The sequence below is a fragment of the Pecten maximus genome, chromosome 1 (assembly GCF_902652985.1).
Source record: "Pecten maximus chromosome 1, xPecMax1.1, whole genome shotgun sequence".
NCBI lineage: Eukaryota > Metazoa > Mollusca > Bivalvia > Pectinida > Pectinidae > Pecten > Pecten maximus.
In genome coordinates, this window is record NC_047015.1 from 6,653,807 (window position 1) to 6,674,928 (window position 21,122).

Below are 21,122 nucleotides of genomic sequence, written 5' to 3' on the forward strand. Positions count from 1 at the left end.
GTCTGAGGAGGCCAATGATAACAGAACTATTCTGGAAAACATATTTCTGATTGAAAGATCTATTGATCAGCTAAACAACACAAACGAAAGTATTGATAAATGCTTGGACAATTTTGTTCAATGTACGCGTTCGTTGTTTGATCAATTTTGTTTACGTAATCGTAAAATATTAAATTGTTCTTGCTCTTGTCATTGTGCCAATGTTAGTAAGACAAAAACTGATAAGCCATGGTTCAATGATCATTGCAAGAGGTTATATTCTAATTATAAGACTGTTTTATCTAATTTTAATAAAAACAGATCTTATGATAACAGGGTATGTCTATCTGAAGCTAAAAAATGTTATAAAGTGTGCGAGGCCAAGCTGAAGCGTGCCTATATACGAATGGAAGGTAACATGATGGAATTGCTAAAACGTAATAACCCCAAAGAATTTTACAGAACGTTTGCTAAGCGACGGGTTGGTGTCAATAGTGATCTAGTAGTAGATGATTTTTATCAATATTTCAAGGGTCTCGCTGGACAGCCTACTCGTATGGAGTCCGACACTGATAGCGGCTTCGATGATAACGATAATGTTTTTCCTGAACTAGATCTGGATTTTAAATTAGTGGAAGTAGTCGACGCAATTAAAGGTCTATCCAGAAATAAGTCGGCTGGTATGGATATGATTCTTAATGAATATTTAATTGAATATAAGGACTATTTTGCTCCAGTTTTATTAAAATTATTCGAAACCATTATGGAAGTTGGATATTTCCCCCAAGCCTGGGCACAGGGTGTAATTACTCCTTTGCATAAAAAAGGAGATAAAAACAATGTTAACAACTACAGGGGTATTACCCTAATTAGTCATGTAGCTAAGTTATTTACCAGTCTCTTGAATAGAAGATTGTTAGAATGGAGCGAATCTGAACATGTCGTTACAGATGCGCAATTTAGGTTTAAGCCTGGTTTTGGTACACGTGATGCAATATTTGCATTACATAGTTTAATCACAAATACTTTACAACAGAATAACAAATTGTACTGCGTATTTGTCGATTATAGTAAAGCATTTGACAGTGTTTGTCACGATAAACTCTGGCTTAAATTGTGGAGAAGTGGAATTAGAGGTAGGTTGTTAAATGTAATTAAGTCAATTTATGATAATGTAAAATCCTGTACTAAATTAAGCGGGAAATTATCTGCTTTGTTCGACTTGCATGTCGGACTTTTACAAGGGGAATCTTTATCGCCGATACTATATTCGCTCTTCGTTAATGATATGGAAAGTGCACTAATTAACTCTAATTGTCATAGCTACCAATTGCAACTTTTAAATTTATTTATTCTTATGTATGCTGATGATACAGTTTTATTCACTGAAGATGCTAATGATCTCCAAAATATGTTAGATTGTCTGCAAACCTATTCCGATAAATGGAATCTAACAGTTAACATAAATAAAACCAAAATTGTTGTTTTTAGAAAGAGCAAGCGTTTGACGCCTACCGAACATTGGACTTTTCAAGGGAAGGATATAGATGTAGTTGATACTTTTTGTTATTTGGGATTAGTTTTTAATTATAATGGAAGATTTACTGTGGCACACAATACATTAGCATCGCAGGGAAGGAAAGCTTGTTATCTTCTCAAAAGTAGAATTAAAAATTATATGCTTAATGCCGAAACTAAATTATCACTATTCGATACATATGTGTCATGTATACTTAATTATTGTTGTGACGTATGGGGACATCACCCAGCACCTAAGATTGAAGCTGTACATCTTTTATTCCTTAAAGGATTACTAAACGTGAAGAAAACAGTCAATAGCTCCATGGTGTATTTTGAGACTGGTAGATATAGTTTACATGTACAACGAAAAATAATGATCATTATTATTATTATTATATAATTGTCGAGGTAAGGTATCGGTATCTCCAGTAATCCTCTACCTGTCGAGGTAAGGTATCGATATCCCCAGTAATCCTCTACCTGTCGAGGTAAGGTATCGACATCCCTGGATCAGTATGACAATCCCGTATCGACCTAAGCTAACTGTATGATTTGTATTGATTCACAGCGGAATTTTGATAACGTTTCAGTCAACGTGATCAGGGAAGACTCCGTAATGCCGAATATCCATTTAAGCAGGCACAAGACTAATCATGTATACAGGAGATTCCTACTTAATACGGCTTTGATCGTGACACATTGTAGAAACAAGAGGGATAGGACTTCACCAGACCTTGTACTTGTACCAGCATCATTTCAAACAAGTTATGAACATTGAGCTAGGGAGCGAGTCATTAAAAGATTAAAGAGTCATTGATGTCAGGAGTAAGTAACTGAAGTAGGTGTGAATCACTGAAATATGGAGTTAATCACTAAAGTAGGAAGTAAATTACTGAAGTAGGGAGTAAATCACTGATGTGTGGAGTAAATTACTGATGTGTGGAGTAAATCACTAAAGTAGGGAATAAATCACTGAAGTAGGGAATAAATCACTGAAGTAGGGAGTAAATCACTGAAGTAGGGAGTAAATCACTGAAGTAGGGAGTAAATCACTGAAGTGTCAAGTAAATCACTGAAGTGTAAAGTAAATCACTGATGTGTGGAGTAAATTACTGATGTGTGGAGTAAATCACTGAAGTAGGGAGTAAATCACAGAAGTAGGGAGTAAATCACTGAAGTAGGGAGTAAATCACTGAAGTGTAAAGTAAATCACTGAAGTGTAAAGTAAATCACTGATGTGTGGAGTAAATTACTGATGTGTGGAGTAAATCACTGATGTGTGGAGTAAATTACTGATGTGTGGAGTAAATCACTAAAGTAGGGAATAAATCACTAAAGTAGGGAGTAAATCACTGAAGTGTAAAGTAAATCACTGAAGTGTAAAGTAAATCACTGAAGTGTAAAGTAAATCACTGAAGTGTTGAGTAAATCCCTGAAGTAGGGAGCGAGTCATTGGATTAAAGATGTACATTCTTACATTAGTGTCAAAAATGCACAAAACTAAAATAACTTCATGTCAGTGTCCTCCCCACAATTATACATTACCCCACCTTCCGCGTACGTGCATATAACGGTATGCTAATCTGTCGACATTTAACATGTTTTGGTTGCTTTTTTTTAAATGAGTAAGATAAACATTTTTCATTTAAGCCACGTGTTGTTATTTACTTACTTACTTGGTTAAAAAGATTGACAATCTGTCATAACCCAGGGGTTGACAGAGAAATAGTGTGTAGCTAAACGAGAGACAAATCAGTGAATGGTGACATAATCTGGATACGTCTGTCGCCCTTTCTCGATTCCTAACATGTAGGGAAAAGTTGATATCGCTAACCTACTGTCGTAACGTAACCGTTTAAGTATACTGTAGATATACTCCCGACACCTCTGACTTGAGACGTCAGACTTATATCGACGTTGTATCTGGATTATACAAGCGACACCACTGACTTGAGACGTCAGACTTATATCGACGTTGTATCACTTGAGACGTTAGACTTCGATCGGCGGAGCTAGCGATATTTACGGATTCTCTCGCATACCCAGACACGGCAGTCAACGATCTGTGGCTTCAATGCCGCTTTTTTATTGTCAAGGCAAACGATTGAAATCAATATTCGAAGTTTTTAAGAAGAAAAGGCGAACGATCGACATAGAAGAATTACAGGGGTCTTAGGAATCGATTGATATGTAACGGACTCAGTTTATTGTACGTCGTATTCAGGTTACAATTTGTGCACGCCCTTGAATGTATCGGTAAAATGTAAAATTCATTTATTTTACAACAATTGCGGAACAAGTTACATTAACTTATATTAATCACGCTTGTTGGCCCAGATAGAAGCGCGCGAGGGGTCTTTCTGTGGGAGGAAACCGGAGTACCCGGGGAAAACCCGCGTGGTCGGGCAGGTGACCCCATACCTTTTCACGTCCGATCGGTATTGAGTATTGGTGTCGTGTCTAATAACTGTGTCGAGTAAAATATTAAAGCGTGACACATTGGTGTCTTGTGTAATAACTGTCGTGTATAGTATTTTTGTTTGGAACATTGGTGCCGTGTGTAATAAGTGTGTCAAGTATTGGTGTATGATATATTGGTGTCGTGTGTAATAACTGTCGTGTAAAGTATCGGTGTGTGATATATTGGTGCCGTGTGTAATAACTGTCGTGTAACGTATCGGTGTATGATATATTGGTGCCGTGTGTAATAACTGTCGTGTAACGTATCGGTGTATGATATATTGGTGTCGTGTGTAATAACTGTCGTGTAACGTATCGGTGTATGATATATTGGTGTCGTGTGTAATAACTGTCGTGTAACGTATCGGTGTATGATATATTGGTGCCGTGTGTAATAACTGTCGTGTAACGTATTGGTGTGTGATATATTGGTGCCGTGTGTAATGATTGTGTCGTGTAAAATATTAGTGCGTGATATATTGGTGCCGTGTGTAATAACTGTCGTGTAAAGTATCGGTGTATGATATAATGGTGCCGTGTGTAATGATTGTGTCTTGTAACGTATTGGTGTATGATATATTGGTGCCGTGTGTAATGATTGTGTTGTGTAAAGTATTGGTGTATGATATATTGGTGCCGTGTGTAATGATTGTGTTGTGTAAAGTATTGGTATGTGATATATTGGTGCCGTGTGTAATGATTGTGTTGTGTAAAGTATTGGTATGTGATATATTGGTGCCGTGTGTAATGATTGTGTTGTGTAAAGTATTGGTATGTGATATATTGGTGCCGTGTGTAATGATTGTGTTGTGTAAAGTATTGGTGTATGATATATTGGTGCCGTGTGTAATGATTGTGTTGTGTAAAGTATTGGTATGTGATATATTGGTGCCGTGTGTAATGATTGTGTTGTGTAAAGTATTGGTATGTGATATATTGGTGCCGTGTGTAATGATTGTGTTGTGTAAAGTATTGGTATGTGATATATTGGTGCCGTGTGTAATGATTGTGTTGTGTAAAGTATTGGTGTATGATATATTGGTGCCGTGTGTAATGATTGTGTTGTGTAAAGTATTGGTGTATGATATATGGGTGCCGTGTGTAATGATTGTGTCTTGTAACGTATTGGTGTATGATATATTGGTGCCGTGTGTAATGATTGTGTTGTGTAAAGTATTGGTGTATGATATATGGGTGCCGTGTGTAATGATTGTGTTGTGTAAAGTATTGGTGTGTGATATATTGGTGCCGCGTGTAATGATTGTGTCTTGTAACGTATTGGTGTGTGATATATTGGTGCCGTGTGTAATGATTGTGTTGTGTAAAGTATTGGTGTATGATATATTGGTGCCGTGTGTAATGATTGTGTTGTGTAAAGTATTGGTATATATATGATAAATTGGTCACTTGTGAAACATTGGTGTCGTAAAAAGTATTGGAGTCGTTTGAAATATTGGTTTCGTGATTAACGTCCATGCGACTGTCGACTGATAAAAAGACGCCATCGTTCTGATTCTTGTGACTTGATATGCTGATACGTTTCTATATAAGGCTACATGACGAGATCTACCAGCGCCATTAACTCGGTGTCTTTTCTTAAAGTCGAATTGGGTTTGGATCTCATTTATATAAATAATCAATAGAGTCCTTGCTTCCAGCCCATTGGATAAGTATGTACATCAAATTATATATGGCCTCTAAGCCGATATTGGTTTAAAACTTTCAAATGCCAGAAATCAATGTTACCGCTAAATTCAGATTATCCTTAACTTTCGTTAGCATAGCATGTTTTAATATCTCCATATGTATAGTTTTGTGATCACTTTGTCTAAGAAAGTTCTTCACGAATCTTTCGCAAATGTCATATGGAGGTGCCATTGAAAAATAGTTGTGTATACAAGCTGTAGTCCCATTTGGTATATTGGTGAGTATACAACATCTTGGATCCCGTTTCGTCTTTAGTAGAAAAAAAACAATGTCGTGACGTTTGAAAAATAGCATGAGATTAACTTGTCTCTGACTTGTCTGAATTGAAAGGTCACTTACGTCAGTAAACTATTGTTTCTCGGGAAGAGAAATGTCCCGGTTGTTAATTATTGTTTCTCGGGAAAGAGATAAGTCTCTTTTGTTAGTTATTGTTTCTCAGGAAGAGTTATATCCCGTTTGTTAGTTATTGTTTCTTGGAGAAGAGATATGTCCTATTTGTTAATTATTGTTTCTCGGGAAAGAGATATGTTCCGTTTGTTAGTTATTGTTTCTCGGGAAGAGTTATATCCCGTTTGTTAGTTATTGTTTCTTGGAGAAGAGATATGTCCTATTTGTTAATTATTGTTTCTCGGGAAAGAGATATGTCCCGGTTGTTAGTTATTGTTTCTTGGGGAAGAGATAAGTATCCTTTGTTAGTTATGGTTTCTCGGTAGAGATATGTCCCTTTGTTAGTTTATGTTTCTCGGGGTAGAGATATGTCCCCTTTGTTAGTTATGGTTTCTCGGTAGAGATAAGTATCCTTTGTTAGTTTATGTTTCTCGGGGCAGAGATATGTCCCTTTGTTAGTTTATGTTTCTCGGGGTAGAGATATGTCCCCTTTGTTAGTTATGGTTTCTCGGTAGAGATATGTCCCTTTGTTAGTTTGTGTTTCTCGGGGCAGAGATATGTCCCCTTTGTTAGTTATTCCCAGTCATGACATCCTCTAAAGTATTACAAGACACAGACGTGATGACTGTCGTAATAGCTGATTTAACAACCCCGTGTAGTATAGCTGTTCCACACGCGCAGTTACAAGGTGACAACAATACAAAGGTTTGTTTAATGCGTTTGTGATATAAGAGTGGAGAGCTCACTTCCGGCCTATTTGGCACCATGGTTAAATGCCATGTCGATCCCTCGGGCTGACTGTAGACGACTGATGGAGACATACATATCATGAAGTTGTAGTTTCAATACAGACATTTGATTGATGCAGTATTGGCCGCCATTATATGAAGCCTTCCTCTAGACACATATGCATGTCTTCCATTTAATGTATGACATCATTCGTCATTCGTTTTGAAATGCTGCGGGGTATTTACAGATCAATAACCAGTGACCGAATACTGGTTATTATAGGCCAATCATCCGCTAGAGAAACATTCACATTGGTTGTATTGGTAAACAAATAAAGTATCGTGCTGTCTTCATTGAAATCAATAGGAGCCACTATATATTTACCGAGAGACTACCTTTCCATTTCGTATAAGGAACATGCCCTTTCCCATCTGCGAGTGATGAAGTCTATTAGGCAGACATAGATATCAGTAATATCCCACAATCTATCGTTTTATTCAGATGTCGCTGACACGTTACCAATCTAGTCTCCTAGGTCGACAGTTCCCATCCCCACTCCTTCCTCATCAAAACTATGACTCCAATATATTACAGATTAAAGTGAGATCACGCCCACGAAAGTACTGAAAGCTAAATTGATTGATGTACAAGATGCCATACAAACACACCAACACCTTAAAAGTAAAGCGACCAGGTTTCCTGTATAAAGAGACAATGTTTATAAATCGTGATTGAAATAGATTGATTTTCTACTGTAATGTAAATACTGGAACATGTCAAATAAACAATAAAAATATTGATACAGAGATGATAAACCTGGATGTAATAATTACGACCAGATGTTCTGTAAGACCCGGATGTAATAATTACGACCAGGTTTTCCGGAAGTGTAAGCGTCGTCTACTCATACCAGCCCCGTAAACCAAGACCGGGTTATAATAACACCAGCCTCGTAAACCAAGACCGGGTCATTACAACCAAGCTAGGATTTCAAAAATAATATGTGAATTTCAAACATCAATTTGTAAAACATATATATTGTAAAATTACTGAAATAATATGTTCCAAAACATACATATGTGAAGAGCTACACACTATACTGAGCCTATTGTGTGGTATATTATAAGTACTAGTGTGGTTATAGACATCATCCTTTTTCATTTTTTCATTTCAAAATATTTTATTAACAATACACATATAAAATACAGTATTGTCAAAAGAATAAGACAACAGGCTAGGCCTATATAAGGCTTCTTCTGAAGATATTCCGGTTGGACCTGGCAGAAAGATGTTATGTTCCATATTTAGATACTAAAATTAATGATATATTGCTAGAAAAAAGCACTATTGGTTACTGAATAGACGGTAGTATAGTATTAGTTATATCAAAATAGAAATAATTACAATTAATGGAATAATTCTCCAAAATAGAATTGGTCAATAGTTAAGTGGAACCATAACATATCAATGCCAGACCCAAAAATGAAAACTAGTATGTAATACATAGATACATATTTGTACACACTAAGAACTCACTCACACATTCATTCACACATTTGTACTAGAATGGTATAATGTTACAGTATTAAAATATCAGGATAAGAAACTTGCTGCAAATTTTATATGCATAATGACAGAATTTTTACTACATGTAGTTTATTATGTATACATAGAAAACCGCTTTGAAGATTTAATATATAGATTAACATGATAAAGAATAGAATTATTCAAATGATCAGGTGCATTGATGATACCAGATACTAAACAGTGAAGATTTACATAACCTAACAAATTATAAATGGATGTAATATGATGTCTTGAATTGGAATATAAAGAACATTGAAAGAAAAAATGCACTGTATCCTCTTTAGGACACCACATGGACAGGAAGCATTATCAATCAGGTGATCTTGGAACCTATCATAATTAAGATCACTTTTAAAATTTCTAAGCTGGCATAAGATTATATTAAGTTTTCTCGGAACAGAATTAATAAAAAAAATCAGATACAGTAATATCAATAGTTGTTTTTAGTTTACGTTTAAAGGAAGAAATTGAGACAGAGTCCCTTAGGGAACTATCAAGTGCATTCCACATAGTCATAGTTGCTGGAAAGAAGCTTTTCATATAGCTATTAGTTCGTGCTTGAGGTACATTAAAGACTCTGTTATTTCTGAAGGTATATATATTGTTTACATTTAGAAATGGTTGTATTATATTGAAAAGATATGATGGAGTGTAATTATTAATAATTTTAAACATAAGCATTAGTTTATGGTTTCGTCTTCTTGTACTTAAAGACTCGAGTTGCGTTTCAGTGTATAGAATGTGATGGGAAGTACCTCTTCTGAGACCCGTTATAATGCGCATAGCTTCAAGTTGGACAGATTCAAGAAGGTCAGATTCAGTTTGAGAACAATTGTCCCACACAACATCAGAGTATTCTAAAACTGGTCGTATATATGAAGTATATAAAGTTTTTAAAGTTTTCCTATCAACTAAATTTTTTAGAACACGAAGTATACTTAGCCTAGAGTTAGCTTTATGATAAATATTAGAAATATGATCCGCCCACGTACCTTTATTATTAAAGGTTAGACCTAAGTGGTTGTGATTATCATTTTGTACAATTGGGTTATTGTTAAAAAAAAGATGAGGGTGGTCAATGTTCAACCTACGACTGAAATTCATAGATATTGTTTTATTAGGATTGAAGAGAATTTGCCATTTATCAGCCCATTCAGATATTGAAACTAAATCATCATTAAGCATTTTAGTAGGTGTATCTAGGTCATTATTATTGTGTACTATAACATAGAGGGAGGTGTCGTCAGCAAAGAGTTTTATATTAGAGGTTATATTATTGGTGATGTCATTAATGAAAAGAAGAAATAGAAAGGGACCAAGGACAGATCCCTGAGGGACTCCTGCTGATATAGGTTTAGTGCTAGATTTATATCCTTCAATGACAACCCTTTGTTTTCTGTCAGATAAGTAAGCCTTGAACCAATCATATAGTCTACCTTTAATTCCATAAGTTTTTAATTTTTGTAACAGACCTAAATGCCATACTCGATCAAAAGCTTTACTTATGTCACAGAAAACAAAACGTAAATCCTTACCTTGGTCTAAATTACTACTTATAGTATTGTATATATCCGTTAGTTGATTTACTGTTGAGTCAGTGGGTCGGAAACCTGACTGATGTTCACTTAGCATATGATGACTTGAAATATAATTGTATGTGTATTTAAAAATAATCTTTTCTAACATTTTAATAAAGATAGATGTAACTGCAATAGGCCGATAATTATTTAGATCACTAACTTCACCCTTTCCTTTATAGAGTGCAGTAACATTAGTAACTTTTAAAATATCTGGGATTTCACCAATAGATATTGTTTTATTAAACAACAATTTGAGTGGATATACTAAAGACGGCGAGATATGTTTAACAATAATTGGTAGGATACCATCAGGTCCAGCTGGTTTATTTTTTATTAAGAATGTGGAATTGGTCAATTATATCTTGATCAGTTATATTAATATCAGACAGTTCAAAATGGGACAAGGGAGGTAATTCTAGTAGGTTATTAGTGTCTACAATATCAGAGGCAATATTAGTAAAGTAATTGTTTAATGCTTCGGCTTTATCTTGTGGATGAATAAGAATTTCATTGTTATGTTTCAGAGGATAGGATTGAGTGCTGTTATTAGAAAGTTTAGACATCATCCTGTGTTTAAACAACTTTTGTGTAGTGTATGCGATATGTCTAAATGTATGAGACATGTTTTTCCACTATTCTGTACAACATTATATATTGTATCATGCTGTTGTAATTTTTGCTGACCTCTTGCTGTACACAATAGTGTGGTTGAGTGGTGATAAAACAATACAAATCGTGTCTTGTCTTGGAAACGAACAAAGGGCATCTTTCTAATAGGATCGTAATATTGACCATAAACCTGCCATACTCTTCATCCACCTGCCTATATCGAAACTTCATCTGGGATTCGATATCTCACACACATTGTGGTATCAAGAACAAGCTCTAGGATATAGAATCAAATACGAGAAGTAAGCACTCTAGCTTGGGCAGGCAGTGACGTTACCATTAAAGAAATGGAAAGTTCATAATAGGAAAATTGACTGGTATATCAGGTTTATACAATAAGAGGACATACTGATACTAATGAATGTTAGGAATTAAGGTAGAGTGATCTAGAATGACATTATCCTCATTAGTGCCACCATAAGGATGCTTTGTACTATTAGAGTACTATTATATATCTTAACATACAAATATTATCGAACACAATGTAGGATTTGTGATTTCTTTACAGTGGTGATCGGCGTTCTGTCCGACCAGGTGCCCCTTCAGAGCCGAATGAGTACAACTTTAACTACCATAAACGGGGCCTGTTTCTGATCATCAATAACAAGAACTTCCACCCCTCCACGGGACAGGTGACCCGGGAAGGTACCAACGTTGACGCAGAACGCCTGGAAGAAAGATTCCAAGATCTGGGGTTTGAAGTCAGACGTTACAACGACGTAGCAAGCTCCAAGATCACTAAGATAATGTACGACGGTAGGTAAAACGGGGATAAGGATGGCAGTTTATGGGATTACAGTAAGTTATGTAGATCTGGAAATAATAGATCTGGTTACAGGAAAAAATGATAGCGGGGTTTTCAGGGCGCGGGGGGCAAAGGGTAGCAAAGCGCTAAAACAGGGAAGAAGAGAGTAATGATAACTGGTTTTCAATAGGGAGGCAGCAGACAGAGTAACGAATGGTTAAAATAGAAAGTAGGTGAGAGAAAATGATAACGGGCTTTTTAATTAGGAGGAATTAGAGAGTAGCAAAACGTTAAAACAGGAAGAAAAGAGAATATTGGCAGAGAGTGAGAATCGGATGGAAGCAGATTGCGGTAGACCTACAGAGAAAGCGATTGGAGGAAGGTGAGAAGTGGCAAGTGATTGGCATTTAAAATATGAAAATTAAAGGCAGAAGCGAGTGAGAAAGAAGAAGGCCAGCGAGTGTTTGGTACAGAGACAGTAAAAAATCGAAATAGTGTTGGATAAATAGAAGAATAAGACGGGATTGTTAAAGAGAAACGTCATCAAGGCCCACATTGGGAGAGAAGCATGAGGCGGTATAGATAAACGGTAAGGTAACAGGAGAGATTCGAAATGCTGGTACAGTTAGCTTCATGAACATCACACATGAGCTTTTGATCAAGTTTCACCAGTACGCTGGTCATATATGAACTGACACAGAAGCTTTGGGGAGAGAAAAACAACCAGCAATTGTTCAGAGAGAGAGGCAGAAACGTGTTTGGTGATGTCACAATCATACAAGTGCTGGGCAGTCACGATCTGTGACAGAAAGTGGATTGGTGACTAGTCAGTACATTAGTAATAAGTCGTCGTGGTCTGTGACAGAGAGTGGATTGGTGACTAGTCACCACATTAGTATCTAGTTGTGGTGGTCTGTGACAGAGAGTGGATTGGTGACTAGTCAGTACATTAGTATCTAGTTGTGGTGGTCTGTGACAGAGAGTGGATTGGTGACTAGTCAGTAAATTAGTATCTAGTTGTGGTGGTCTGTGACAGAGAGTGGATTGGTGACTAGTCAGTAAATTAGTATCTAGTTGTGGTGGTCTGTGACAGAGAGTGGATTGGTGACTAGTCAGTACATTAGTATCTTGGCGTGGTGGTCTGTGACAGAGAGTGGATCGGTGACAGACTAGTCAGTACATTAGTATGTAGTTGTGGTGGTCTGTGACAGAGAGTGGATCGGTGACAGACTAGTCAGTACATTAGTATCTTGGCGTGGTGGTCTGTGACAGAGAGTGGATTGGTGACTAGTCAGTACATTAGTATCTAGTTGTGGTGGTCTGTGACAGAGAGTGGATTGGTGACTAGTCAGTACATTAGTATCTTGGCGTGGTGGTCTGTGACAGAGAGTGGATTGGTGACTAGTCAGTACATTAGTATCTTGGCGTGGTGGTGTGTGACAGAGAGTGGATTGGTGACTAGTCAGTACATTAGTATCTAGTCGTGGTGGTCTGTGACAGAGAGTGGATTGGTGACTAGTCAGTACATTAGTATCTAGTCGTGGTGGTGTGTGACAGAGAGTGGATCGGTGACAGACTAGTCAGTACATTAGTATCTAGTCGCGGTGGTCTGTGATAATTGGTAATATCTAGTAGATGACATAAAATGTTGGTACTGAGTAAAGGTTAATCTACATAGAGCATGTGTTGTAATGTTTATAAACAATACGTAATGTAGCGAGTTGTACTATTTAACAGCCTCGGAGTACGACCACTCGGACTGTGACTGTTTCGGCTGTGCCATCCTCAGCCACGGTATTGAGGGCCGTATCTACGCCACGGACGGCATACTGCCTCTGGAGATGCTGATTGTCCCATTTAAGGGTGAGCGCTGCCCAACACTGGTCGGCAAGCCAAAACTCTTTTTCCTCCAGGTCAGTATCAGATTGTAAATTAGGTGAACAAGATCGTTATTTTTGTAATTACTTTAGTCCTGGTCATTTATGTAAATGTGTTTAAATATTACCTTTTAACACTGTGACATTGAATCGGATTATTGTCGTTATTTTAATACATTGGCGTGGTTGCTAGTGCCTAGAATCAGAGCTCGTTTGAATATTTTAATAGATTTGACCCCCGCGGTGTTAAAAAAGTGGACCACGTTCATCCAATTGAACAAAATCGATAGTATTTTATCCAAGTATGCTACATTGCGAATGATATCACACTATATGCTTCTTTCTTATCTATTGTTTAAATATTGTAACACATTGATCCATATAACGACAAGTAATTCATTTTTACAAAGCTTGTATGTGTTTATTCCAACAAACTCGTAATGAAATATTGTCTTTGTCCGTCTTGTAATTCAGAAGTTGTTTTGGGCGGACGAAAGACGACCATCCAATTTTCCTATCTGTCAGTGAGTAATAATGTTGATTGTTTTATCAGGCGTGCCGCGGAATAAGTAACGAAGCTTCCCTTGACCTCACAGACAGCGTGTCAGACAGAAGTGGCTACTCCGAAGAGTTCGAATCTTGTATGCATCCTTTGAGGAAAATCCCTGTGGAGGCAGATTTCTTGTTTTCTTACTCCACAGTTCCAGGTAAAGGCGGCTGTTTTGTTTCCGCTGGGCAGTCTAAATAGTTATAGCATTACCATGCTTGTCAACTGTTTACACTCACTTGACCTCCACATCGCACGGCCACCAAATTACTATTATTTTAATGCAAAGTGCTTTCTTCAGTTGCACCGTGTCCATTCTACACATCGAGGTCTCTAAACTGTGAACACGGGGGTCTTTATTCTGAAGCGGTAGAAAGTAGGTCAGCTAAGGAAAGGTGTTTCTACAGCTCCAAATACTGTCTTCGTTTACTTTTAATAAAGCGCACGGACCGCAGCGATATTTCAGTGATCGTTTACGTCCATTAATGTGGCTGAATATTGAATAGTAATTCTAAACACTTCCTCACAGTTTGGCAAGTAGGAAAAAAATGCATAATTCACTTTGAAAATCGCATTTTCTCTTGAACAAATCGACTTTTGTAAGTGAGAAATAGCAGATTATAATTTAGATGTTATTTTCGTAACATTTTGTATATTTGGGTGAAAAATTGACAAACGCGCTCCGTGTTGTTCTACAAGTCTCATATTTGATTTGATACAGTGACGTCGATATAGACTTGTATTAATATATGGATAATACGTTATATACTGTAAAACGATTTTGTAAGTTTAAGTATCAATGATAACAGAAAAGAATTGGTCTATTAGGCAATATAGAGAATAAGAGACCCCATGTCAACTTGAAATGCAGATAATAAACATTCCTAATTCTCAAATTATACAGCCACAAGAAACACGACACATAATCTGTTATTCTCACTTAAAAAGGCAAGTACATAATAAGTTTGCTTTGAAAATAGAGAAAAGGCGATTTTCAAAGTGAAATGTGAACATTTGCTCCGACTGGCCAAACTGTGCAGAGGTGTTTTAAATTACCACGCAGTATTCAGTCACATTCACGGACGTAAACGATCACTGAAATATCACTGCGGTCCGTGCGCTATATTAAAAGTAAATGAAGATAGTATTTGGAGCTCCAGAAACATATTTCCCTAGCTGACACTCTTTCTACCGCTTCATAATAGAGACCCCAGTGTTTCACAGTTTAGAGACCCCGATGTGTAGAGTGGACACGGTAAGTTGACTCTTTCATTAAAATATCAACCAACGGGAAAATATAGGGGACGTAGATTTCATGCTATTTCCGTTATTATGGTCATAAATCACTTCATTCTGCAACCATAGCTACCGTTCTTGTTCTTTCAGCTACCGCGTTCACAACTCTACTCATTGTGTTCACAGCCCGTGTTATTTTTGTAACCATAGTTACTGCTGACTTCTTATTGCCATGGTGACAGCTCGGGTAATTTCTGTTTTCGTGGTCGCAGATCACTTCATTACCTTACTACAGCCACATCCCTATTCTGTTTGGCAAAAAGGAACCACAGCCAGTTTCATATTATATCAATTAGTGGTAAACTAATGTGTAGTTAATGTGTATGTTAACTGTCGTACTATTTCGGTGTTTTTAGACTGTTACCGATGACATTTTCCTACCTTTATTTCTATCCATCAGGCTGCTACTCGTGGAGGAATAACCAGGATGGGTCATGGTTTATACAGGCCTTGTGTATTGTCCTGGAAAATTATGGACCAAAAATGGAACTCCTTCATATGCTGACCCAAGTGAACAGAATAGTGACTTACGAATTCGAGTCCTGTACTGACGAGGAGTTCACAGAGAACATTAAACAGATGCCTTGTATTGTGTCCATGTTGACTAGATATGTTTACTTCCGGCCCAAGAAACCAGACATCCGGGATTAAGGGACTACAGCATTCTGTGTTAGTGTTGAAGGCAGCCTTCATCCTCATTATAACCATGTAAACATGCTTCTGTGAGCCTTGGTACAGGGATGTATATCTAAGTGTCATATACCAGTATGTCAATATATGTGTAATGCCGGAACCAGTCAACTACAAAACTAAGCTAATTTAGTGAAAATAGCAAATCTGAAAATGTGAAATTGCATAGAAATTAACATTGGAAATGGAGCAAGTCTAAAATACATGAATGAGAAAGGTAAACCAATAGGGGTTGTTTGTAATGACCTTAGATGTTAATAGGACGTTAAACAAAATAAACCAAACTGCCAAATATTACTATCTTTGTATGAGGACCTTGAATTGTTAACAGATATATTCAAATGAAATCGAGATTTCTTGCCTTTTGTGAGGACATTTTATAAACAAAAGTATTTTCTACCTTACGTAAGTAATGCAGATGTTATATACATTTTCACACAACGGCAGCCCTTTGTTCGGGTTATAGATTTTGATATACACCGTACATGGTGCATCATCTAAAACGTACATACCAATCCCTATAACACTGGTTTAGACCACTACTCCATCGCTTAGGCTGTAATGCAGTACTATCTTCCAGGTAATCATTGTCAATACGTATGCAGTCAAACACTGTTGCTCATTCTCTATATATTTTTATTGTGGTTTTGGTTTGTATTGTAATGAAGAAGAGTAATAGAGTATTTCACAGTGTTCTTCTAGTTATCCATCCAAGCTGTCTTGCCCGCTGACAGATTCTTTCCGTGTCATGCAGGTATTCGGTCTAGATATACTTTGAACATGTCAGGACGGACCTTAAACCTGTCAGTATATGTTTCCCTCGGCGTAGACGGACCTTGAACTTGTCAGTATGTCAGTTTCCATCGGTTTAGACAAACCTTGAACTTGTCAGTATATATGTTTCCATCGGCCAAGACGGACCTTGAACTTGTCAGTATGTCAGTTTCCATCGGCCAAGACGGACCTTGAACCTGTCAGTATGTCAGTTTCCATCAGTCTAGACGGACCTTGAACCTGTCAATATATGTTTCCCTCGGACTAGACGGACCTTGAACTTGTCCGTATATGTGTTTCACTCGGTCTAGACAAACCTTGAACCTGTCCGTATATGTGTTTCCCTCGGTCTAGATAAACCTTGAACCTGTCAGTATATATGTTTCCCTCGGCCAAGACGGACCTTAAATATGTCAGTAAATATATTTCTCTAGGTCTAGACGAACCTTAAACCTGTCGGTATGTGCGTTTCCCTCGGCGTAGACGGACCTTGAACCTGTCAGTATATATGTTTCCATCGGTCTTGACGGACCTTGAACTTGTCAGTATGTCATTTTCCATCGGCCTAGACGGACTTTATACCTGTCTTAATATATGTTTCCCTCGATCTAGACGGACTTTGAACCTGTCAGTTACCACGAAGATGTGAGGGATGATCTGAGGTTGTCCGACCTAAATATAAATCAAATGACGTTGTCATAACTATATGGAGTAACAATCCGAGAATAAATTGTAATTGTTATTAATTTTATAGAGTAACAGTCCTCAAGTGAATTATCATTGTTATTTGAAGAGTAACAATCTTAAAGTGAATGGTAATTGTTTCTTATAGTGTAACAATCCGAGAGTGAATAAGCATTGTTTTTTACGGAGTAACAATCCTAAAGTGAATGGTCATTGCTATTTACGGAGTAACAATCCAGGAGCTCGTGATACACGTAACACTCCCCATACCAAATCGTACTTAAAACGTTGCTTTGATCGCACCATATATCATATAATCCTGTCACAATAAAACAATACAATCCAGCTTGGCGTTATAGTTGTTTACATGCATAAGCAAGACGTATCCTCATTTGCTCAAAAACAATGGAAGAATTCTGACTAATAAGACCAGGTGTAGATCTTCTGTCGTGATACCGATAACAATTAGGCTGGGGAAGCAGGTAGGTTAATGAACAGACAGGAAAATCTAGCAATAGGCTAATCGAAAACACTACACTTATAATAAAGATAAGTGTAATGTGTTACCAATGTCCCTACTGGAGGTAAACACGGTGTAATGTGTTACCAATGTCTCTACTGGAGGTAAACACGGTGTAATGTGTTACCAATGTCCCTACTGGAGGTAAACACAGTGTAATGTGTTACCAATGTCCCTACTGGAGGTAAACACGGTGTAATGTGTTACCAATGTCCCTACTGGAGGTAAACACAGTGTAATGTGTTACCAATGTCCCTACTGGAGGTAAACACGGTGTAATGTGTTACCAATGTCCCTACTGGAGGTAAACACGGTGTAATGTGTTACCAATGTCCCTACTGGAGGTAAACACGGTGTAATGTGTTACCAATGTCCCTACTGGAGGTAAACACGGTGTAATGTGTTACCAATGTCTCTACTGGAGGTAAACACGGTGTAATGTGTTACCAATGTCCCTACTGGAGGTAAACACGGTGTAATGTGTTACCAATGTCCCTACTGGAGGTAAACACGGTGTAATGTGTTACCAATGTCCCTACTGGAGGTAAACACGGTGTAATGTGTTACCAATGTCCCTACTGGAGGTAAACACGGTGTAATGTGTTACCAATGTCCCTACTGGAGGTAAACACAGTGTAATGTGTTACCAATGTCCCTACTGGAGGTAAACACAGTGTAATGTGTTACCAATGTCCCTACTGGAGGTAAACACAGTGTAATGTGTTACCAATGTCCCTACTGGAGGTAAACACAGTGTAATGTGTTACCAATGTCCCTACTGGAGGTAAACACGGTGTAATGTGTTACCAATGTCCCTACTGGAGGTAAACACGGTGTAATGTGTTACCAATGTCCCTACTGGAGGTAAACACGGTGTAATGTGTTACCAATATCCCTAATGGAGGTAAACACGGTGTAATGTGTTACCAATGTCCCTACTGGAGGTAAACACGGTGTAATGTGTTACCAATGTCCCTACTGGAGGTAAACAGTGTAATGTGTTACCAATGTCTCTACTGGAGGTAAACACGGTGTAATGTGTTACCAATGTCCCTACTGAAGGTAACATCGGGGTAATGTGTTACCAATGTCCCTACTGGAGGTAACATCGGGGTAATGTGTTACCAATGTCCCTACTGGAGGTAAACACAGTGTAATGTGTTACCAATGTCCCTACTGGAGGTAAACACGGTGTAATGTGTTACCAATGTCCCTACTGGAGGTAAACACGGTGTAATGTGTTACCAATGTCCCTACTGGAGGTAAACACAGTGTAATGTGTTACCAATGTCCCTACTGGAGGTAAACACAGTGTAATGTGTTACCAATGTCCCTACTGGAGGTAAACACAGTGTGATGTGTTACCAATGTCCCTACTGGAGGTAAACACAGTGTGATGTGTTACCAATGTCCCTACTGGAGGTAAACACAGTGTAATGTGTTACCAATGTCCCTACTGGAGGTAAACACAGTGTAATGTGCTACCAATGTCCCTACTGGAGGTAAACACAGTGTAATGTGTTACCAATGTCTCTACTGGAGGTAACATCGGGGTAAGCGACTGACGTGAGTCTGTATTGTCTTTAAGTAATCAAGTAAACGTAATCAAATCTCAAGTCAAATCATCTACATTTGCGTAAAGACATGGATTTAAATCACTTACTGGTAGATCACTCAACCAAACTTTTATCAAAATTTATCATTCTTAGTACTATTTAGGATTGCTCTCGTGATTCTATATGAGTTTTGAAGAAAAAAAAGTTTTTAATCAATCTTGAACACTCGCACCTCATCGATTTTAATATTGTGACTGAACTCTATTGAAGCATATGTTGTGAAACACACGAACCATGGTGAAATATACCTGAAGAGAAAACCTGCGATTGATTTTCTATCACATCTTCGTCAAGTTTGGAGGCAGAATCTTCCAGCAGACTATTTGAGTTCCGGAGGAAACAAAACCTCTCTGGGCCGAGTTGTTTCTGTTTTCATAAAAGGCTAAATTCATTGATAAGCAAATCAGAACAGGTAATATTAACCTTAAAACATATTTTAATACGAAATGCTATTGTCCATTTCAATTTAACATACAATGATATACATTTTTCCATCATATTTCTCACATATTTTAGATTTCGGTGTTGTTATCTGGTTTCTTCGAGACGTAGTTGCTTTCAACGATCCAACTGGATTTTTTTATATGGACTCTCTCCCAGTGGATCGAATAAATACTGGATCCATAGGAATAAAGAGTACACCTAGGATCGTCCTCAAGGACATAACCATCTTAGTTCAGAGCTCTGATCATATTTGTTTTTATAAAAAATCATACTCCCCGATACAGATGATTTCAGGAATCAGCAACTTTGTTGTTTCAAGAAGAATGTTGTACGAAAAGTTTTAAATTCCTCAATTACAAGAGCTCTAATGTTGTGTATAGTATGTATTGGTCCCTGTATTTGTTAATGTACGACAGCTGGACACAACATACCGTAGACAGCGAGAAGAGCACGGCATTAGAGTTTTAGGCAATGTTGCGCCATATGGTTACAATGACCGCGTAGTTTCCGTAGAAAACTTGTCCTCTCCAAGATGTTGTTAAACAGATGTAATATATTTGTTCACTTGTCAGAGAATAAGTAATCGCAGTAAGGGACATAACTAATGACGACTCTACACAATCTATTAGGTGTCCATCATGTTCGAACTATTTTGTATTCGCTTCCCTTGTCAGTGTGACTTAAAAATTACAGTAGGCTTCCATCAATGGCCTTTGGGAATTAACATTACGACTCCGTAACGTTGGTGATGCTGCTACACCACTTAGACTTTCCACCGTGCTCCAACTCGACACTTCTTGAAAGTTGAATTTGCCCACAAGGAAACAGAAGCTATAAACATCAGTAATATCCTTCACAATAAGTCTTTCCAAATTCACATACTTCCGTGTGTTTAATATACAAGTAACTCTGTCATTATCCAAAAAGCATTGCTTCTAAAATTTTAAATAACAAGAAAACGCTGCAACACCTGATTCTGGATGACCTTCGAGCAACTCCTCCTGTAGCATATCCTGGTTCTGCTTCTCAATACATCTATAATTTAAATTTCATTCCCGAGGTTCGCAGAATAGCGGCAACTATTTGTTCTATAGGTACGTGGCACTCGTGTAGGTTGGGAAGTACGTGCAGTACATAGTCGACCAATGAGATCGTTTAGGGGGCGGAAGACGTGGTAGGGTTAGTTTGTTAGGTATTCTAGCTTTCGGTAAACTCAGGAACGGACCGTTTAATTTTAACATAACTTTATATAAAATAAGGAAATGATAGCTTGTATAGGGGGTAGCTGCGGAATGCATGAAAGATAATGT

The 21,122-nt window shown here is 37.6% G+C and overlaps 1 protein-coding gene across 2 annotated transcripts in view; it reads left to right on the forward strand.

Annotated features, from left to right (window-relative positions):
* Nucleotides 1–17,578, forward strand: part of LOC117323380 (caspase-3-like) — a 41,376-nt gene extending 23,798 nt beyond the window's left edge. For both annotated transcript variants that reach the window (XM_033878563.1, XM_033878572.1), the window contains exons 2-5: nucleotides 11,128–11,375; nucleotides 13,102–13,277; nucleotides 13,795–13,948; nucleotides 15,485–17,578. In XM_033878563.1, the coding sequence (XP_033734454.1) occupies nucleotides 11,128–11,375; nucleotides 13,102–13,277; nucleotides 13,795–13,948; nucleotides 15,485–15,735 (829 nt within the window). In that variant the 3' untranslated portion in view covers nucleotides 15,736–17,578. The remainder of the gene's footprint in view (nucleotides 1–11,127; nucleotides 11,376–13,101; nucleotides 13,278–13,794; nucleotides 13,949–15,484) is intronic.
* The last annotated feature ends 3,544 nt before the right edge of the window (nucleotides 17,579–21,122 follow it).